Genomic DNA, 6,422 nt, shown 5'->3' with positions numbered 1-6,422 from the left:
CCAGAACTGGACACAGTACTCCAGGTGAGGTCTGACCAGAGCAGAATACAGTGGCACTATTACTTCCCTTGATCTAGATGCTATACTCCTACTGATGCAGCCCAGAATTGCATTGGCTTTTTTAGCTGCCGCGTCACACTGTTGGCTCATGTCAAGTTTGTGGTCAACCAAGACTCCTAGATCCTTTTCACATGTACTGCTCTCAAGCCAGGTGTCACCCATCTTGTATTTGTGCCTCTCATATTTTTTTTGCCCAAGTGCAATACTTTACATTTCTCCCTATTAAAATTCATCTTGTTTGTTTTGGCCCAGTTCTCTAATCCGTCAAGGTCGTTTTGAAGTGTGATCCTGTCCTCTGGGGTGTTAGCCACCCCTCCCAGTTTGGTGTTATCTGCAAATTTGATCAGGATGCCCTTGAGTCCATCATCCAAGTCGTTGATAAAGATGTTGAATAAGACCGGGCCCAAGACAGAACCCTGTGGCACCCCACTAGTCACTCTTCTCCAGGATGAAGAGGAACCATTGATGAGCACCCTTTGGGTTCGGTCAGATACCAAAGTCTTTGGGTTCTGGAGGAAATACTCTGACATTTGAAGCAGTTTTCAGTTCAGTCATTTACAGTGTGCCCAGCTTGGTAAGGTAGAGCAGTTGTAGACTTTGTATGAATAAGCATAATGATATTTGGAACACATTTATAAAAAATATAGTCTGTTATAAATAACCATATATTTATTTGGACGGCATTTCCGTGCACTGCTCTGGTTCGCCAGAAGCGGCTTAGTCATGCTGGCCACATGACCCAGAAGCTGTACACCGGCTCCCTCAGCCAGTAAACCGAGATGAACGCCGCAACCCCAGAGTCGTCTGCGACTGGACCTAATGATCAGGGGTCCCTTTACCTTTACTTTTAACATTTATATACCTTTATACTAGACAAGCATATAGGAAATTGTAGTTGTTTGCATATATAGTGGTATAATGTATCTTTTTTCTTTTCTTTTTATTCTTTTACAGTGGTACCTCGGGTTAAGTACTTAATTCGTTCTGGAGGTCCGTACTTAACCTGAAACTGTTCTTAACCTGAAGCACCACTTTAGTTAATGGGGCCTCCTGCTGCTGCCGCGCTGATGGAGCACGATTTCTGTTCTCATCCTGAAGCAAAGTTCTTAACCTGAAGCACTATTTCTGGGTTAGCGGAGCCTGTAACCTGAAGCGTATGTAACCTGGAGCGTATGTAACCCGAGGTACCACTGTATTTTGTTCAATTGAAATACTTTCAATAAAAAATAAAAATGGAAAGCAAAACATGACTCTTAGCCCTGCAGTGGGATCCTGGGAAACAGATCCTGGCCTGAGGCGTGAAACTCTCCTGACATTTTGGGCATCAATTAAAATCAGTTGTTTCCTGTCATGGAAATATGAACCTTCGGGGCACATGCTGCTCATTTCAGATGTGAGGTGAACATTTCAACCCCATAATTTTTCAGTAACTCAGAATAAAGGCAGAAGAATTATACAGAAACTCCTTCAGAAGGATATCACCTTCTGGATGTGTGTGTTTTTGTTTTTATATTGTACATTTGCAAGCTGGGCCTTTGTTATTTTTAACAAGGCCCAGAAATTTTAAGTGTGTCATAAATAAAAAATCACCACAACTGTGGACCTAACCAGGACAAAGGGCTTACCCTCTCAACCAAAGTCTCACTCAGATGAGTCTTGGGGGCATGTTGATGAAGATTTTGTGTCTTTGAGGTCATCATTACACAGTAACATCAGCTGCCCAGACTGGAATAGGCAATGCTGTCTGGGGGAAGAAAGTTGGTTAAAATGTAACAGAGCCTGTGGAATTCCTTTCTTTAGATCCCTGGAGGAATTATCTTCTACTTTGTGGAGTTTGGCCAGGACCTATTTATTCCCTGCTTTAATTGCCCTCCAGCAAAATAAGCACAATGTGCTTTGAACAATTTGGCTCTTCTGCAATAACAGCCCTAGAACAAACGCTGGATTTAAGTGAGTGACGTACTGGGTTGCTGTTGACAAACCTTTTGGCAACGTGTGCAGACTGGATGTGACCTACCTGAGAGAGAAGTCAAGTATTTCAGCAATACAGGAATCTCCTGAAACCAATGCAAAGGGCAGCAGCAGCAGAACCGAGAGAGGAAGGAAATGTGTGGCAGTATGCAAATCTTGCCCCTCACATTTGCCACGGGACTTTAGAGGAAGAGGTGGAGCAAGTTCACCAAAGCAGTTTAAAAGGCACAGGACCTGGTCCTCACTTTCATCTTTCCCACACCAGAGCAGAGATGGGCTCCTGGATTTTTCTGGTAGCCCTCCTTGCTCCTTTAAGTATCGCAGCTCCTCCAGACCCGTAAGTAATCATGTCTGTGTATAGCATTTTCCTGCTTGGGAGTCAAAAGCCTGGTGGTGGCAATTGCAAAAAACTAACTCAGGTGGCGGTCTATTAGGCGCAGCCGTTTGTTGGTGGGCAGATGTTCCTTAAAGATGCATGTTGAATGCAGCCGTGGCAGATGTAATGTGGCAGCCCAGGAGGATACAGCCTCCTGACACCAGCATCTTTGCAGAATACCTGGGGAAGCATCAGTGGTGAGGTTGGGCTTGCACAGCTGCACAACCATAATTAATCTAGTGCTTCTGATGCTGTGTCAGCACCTTGCCAGCCCAATACCAACCAGGTAAGCTACAGAGATGGTGGCTTTGTTGTGCTCCTGAACCACACTGGTTCCTACTACAGTGGTACTTCAGGTTAAGTACTTAATTTGTTCCGGAAGTCCATACTTAACCTGAAATTGTTCTTAACCTGAAGCACCACTTTAGCTAATGGGGCCTCCTGCTGCTGTCGCGCTGCCGGAGCCCGATTTCTGCTCTCATCCTGAAGCAAAGTTCTTAACCTGAAGCACTATTTCTGGGTTAGCGGAGTCTGTAACCTGAAGCGTATGTAACCTGAGGTACCACTATATACTGTAGTGCCTCAGAATAGCACCCATGAATCTGTCTTTCTGCTTTATATTATTATTATTATTATTATTATTATTATTATTATTATTGTGCCTAAGGCATGTAAGTTGTAAAGTAATCCTATTTTTTAAAAAGTCAACTACAGAGCTTGGTTTGAAGGAGTTGCTTTCATTGCTGCAAAGTGAATACTTCAGTCTCCACCCTGATTAACTAGGGCAGGAAGAGATTGGCAGCAAGAGACACAAAAGAGACAGCAGGGTGGCACCGAAACACTGGTGTTACCGGTTCATAACCCAACCCAATTTCTAGGGAATGAAGAGGGTGAGCAGCCACACAAAAAGACAATTGAAAGCAGGATAGAGAGAGGAATCATAGGACTGTAGAGTCAGAAGGGGCCTTGGGGGTCATCTAGTCCAACCCCTTGCCATGCAGAAATCTCAACTAAATCCATACATGACAAATGACCATCCAACCTCTGCTTGAAAACCTCCATAGAAGAGCAAAGGATCCTGTTTCTTTAGCAAACAAATCCAAAACGGGGCTATACTAATTTTAAAGTCTATTGCTGCCACAGACGCATGGCGTTCCCAGCCAGTGTGGGGAGGGTCAAGAGAATGGACACAGGAGACTGGTATTGGGTTGAATTAGGCCACAACTGGGATGCGGGTGGCGCTGTGGGTTAAACCACAGAGCCTAGGACTTGCCAATCAGAAGGTCAGCAGTTCGAATCCCCACAACAGGGTGAGCTCCCGTTGCTCAGTCCCTGCTCCTGCCAACCTAGCAGTTCGAAAGCATGTCAAAGTGCAAGTTGATAAATAGGTACCACTCCGGCGGGAAGGTAAATAGCATTTCCGTGCGCTGCTCTGGTTCGCCAGAAGCAGCTTAGTCATGCTGGCCACATGACCGGAAGCTGTACGCCGGCTCCCTTGGCCAATAAAGCAAGATGAGCACCACAACCCCAGAGTCGGTCACAACTGGACCTAAAGGTCAGGGGTCCCTTTACCTTTACCTAGGCCACAACTTTACTGATGACAGGACAAACCAGGTTTGTCTAAGGCACTGGGCTTGCATCTGGCAGTTGTCACACTGCCCGATAGGAATCCATTGGGGTCGAGCCTCTGATTGGATGAGGTACATTGGCCAATTGGTCTCTGTGTGGACTCCCAGACAAGGTCACCCCTCCTGGACCCCTTTTAAGCAATACCCCTGCAATGAAGGATCCAGCCCAGTGCCTTATCCGCCCAAGTTATGACAGTTGCTATGAGGTAGGTGAAAATCTGCAAGCCGGCCAGTTTGCTTGCAGGAGAAAATTCCTCCTTGGTCCTGAATATGGTGACCGAGTAAACCACAGCAAGGTCCATATGCCAACTTGCCAGTTCCCCCACTGCCAGGGCCCTAACAGGCTAGCTGGGTGGGTGGAAAGTCTTGTGGCACACAGCAAAGAAGTCGTCCTGCACCTGGGCACCATTTTAAATACAAGAGGGGCAGGTAGGACCCAGGAACCTGCCCCAATTGGCCTTGAGGGTCAGGCCTGCCCAGAATGGAGGGCCCAGTGTGGTTGGAGGTGGCTGGCACCAGGTGACCACCGCATCCCCCAGATGCGCCAGAAGATGGAGCACACATACCCCCGGACCACCCGCAGCTGTGCTGTGCAGCAAATGCCACTCACCCAGAGCCCTAGGTGAACAAATACAGTGGTACCTTGGGTTCAGAACTTAATTCATTCCAGAGGTAGAGGTCCATTCTTAACCTGAAACTGTTCTTAACCTGAAGCACCACTTTAGCTAATGGGGTCTCCCACTGCTGCCACGCCACTGGAGCACAATTTCTGTTCTCATCCCAAAGCAAAGTTCTTAACCCGAGGTACTATTTCTGGGTTAGTGGAGTCTGTAACCTGAAGCATCTGTAACCTGAAGCGTCTGTAACCCGAGGTACCACTGTACTCTTAAGCAGGCTTACTCATAACCAGGTTTGCTCATGAGGGTCTCGTGGTGCTGGTAGAGCATCATTGTCCTGTGTGTGGGATTCAGTCAGATGCCAGTACATTCAAGTTGCGCAACTGAAGTTGGTTTGGCACTCTTGTGCAACAGACTCAAGAAAGCAAACATTGTGCAAAGAAGGAAGATGCACTGGAAAGTGGGGTGAGGTTAACAATTGCTTGATGTGTACAGTTCTCCGATCTGAAAACCTACTCCACCAAGTGTTATGGCGAGTCATTCAGGGGGGAATTCCACTTGGCACATGTTCCACGGTAACTTTGGCTAATAGTTTGCACAGAAAACGACTCTTCACTTATTGTCCTATCTCCCAAGTTCTACCTGGGGTGGGGTAAGGAATGGGTGTCATGCAGCCATGCTGCTGCACCCCTTTCCCACACAAATGTTTCCCCATACGTCCTCCCTCCCCTGTTCCATTTAGAAGGTCAAATAAATGTGTGTTCACCCCCTTTCGGTCAATAACTTCTGTCTACAGTGAGAGTGATGGAAGCAGATGCCAAGTAAATACTCTGCCTTTCCGTCATGATTGCATAAAAGCTGGGGGGGGGTGAACTATGTGGATAAATGGTATGGACATTATTTTTTCCATTTCAAATTTACCAGTAAGGTCATATGCATACACACACAATTAAAACAACAATGAGACAATACTAAATAAGGAAAAACAGAACACATTGTCCTGTTTGTTTAGTCGTTTAGTCGTGTCCAGCTCTTTGTGACCCCATGGACCAGAGCACGCCAGGCACTCCTGTCTTCCACTGCCTCCCACAGCTTGGTCAAACTCATCCTGGTAGCTTCGAGAACACTGTCCAACCATCTCGTCCTCTGTCGTCCCCTTCTCCTTGTGCCCTCCATCTTTCCCAACATCAGGGTCTTTCCCAGGGAGTCTTCTCTTCTCATGAGGTGGCCAAAGTATTGGAGCCTCAGCTCCAGTGTCATTCCAGTGAGCACTCAGGGCTGATTTCCTTCAGAATGGAGAGGTTTGATCTTCTTGCAGTCCATGGGACTCTCAAGAGTCTCCAAATATTCCAGTGCAAGGTATATTGTGTTGTAAAGCAACGAGCTGTTTCCCTTGAGCCGATTTGACAGATTTGGCTTTCCTTAAAGATTTCTTTTTTTGCTTAGAATTTAGTCTCAATTCTCTGCATTGCTGGTTGCTTTCAAACTATGTCCCTTGATAGTGACTTGTTGCTGACAAGCTGTACCCTTCTCTTTATTGCAGGCAGTACATCCTGATCGTGCCTGCAGTAGTTCAGAGCAACACTACAAATGAGGCTTGCGTGCAACTCCTCAACCTCAATGAGACGGTCTCTGTGGATGTTGTGATGGAGTACAACGTGGACCGCTTTCCCCTTTGGGAAGGGACTGTGGACAAAAAACACTTTTCCCAATGCATCAATTTTACGGTAAAGAACTCTTCATTCTTTCTGGCATCATCCTGCATTGCCA

General features: G+C 46.4%; 1 protein-coding gene across 1 annotated transcript in view; it reads left to right on the top strand.

Annotated features, from left to right (window-relative positions):
* The first annotated feature begins 2,111 nt into the window (after positions 1 to 2,111).
* The window catches only part of LOC309332067 (ovostatin-like), a 46,997-nt gene continuing 42,686 nt past the window's right edge, over positions 2,112 to 6,422 (top strand). Inside the window, exons 1-2 of the mRNA XM_081844785.1 lie at positions 2,112 to 2,368; positions 6,196 to 6,379. Of these exons, the coding sequence (XP_081700911.1) occupies positions 2,127 to 2,368; positions 6,196 to 6,379 (426 nt within the window). The 5' untranslated portion in view covers positions 2,112 to 2,126. The remainder of the gene's footprint in view (positions 2,369 to 6,195; positions 6,380 to 6,422) is intronic.

This window comes from Podarcis erhardii, assembly GCF_964252035.2.
Source record: "Podarcis erhardii genome assembly, chromosome: 17".
Classification (NCBI taxonomy): Eukaryota; Metazoa; Chordata; class Lepidosauria; order Squamata; family Lacertidae; genus Podarcis; species Podarcis erhardii.
The sequence above is the reverse complement of the archived record's forward strand: the minus strand, read 5'-3'. Positions and strand labels throughout refer to the sequence as shown.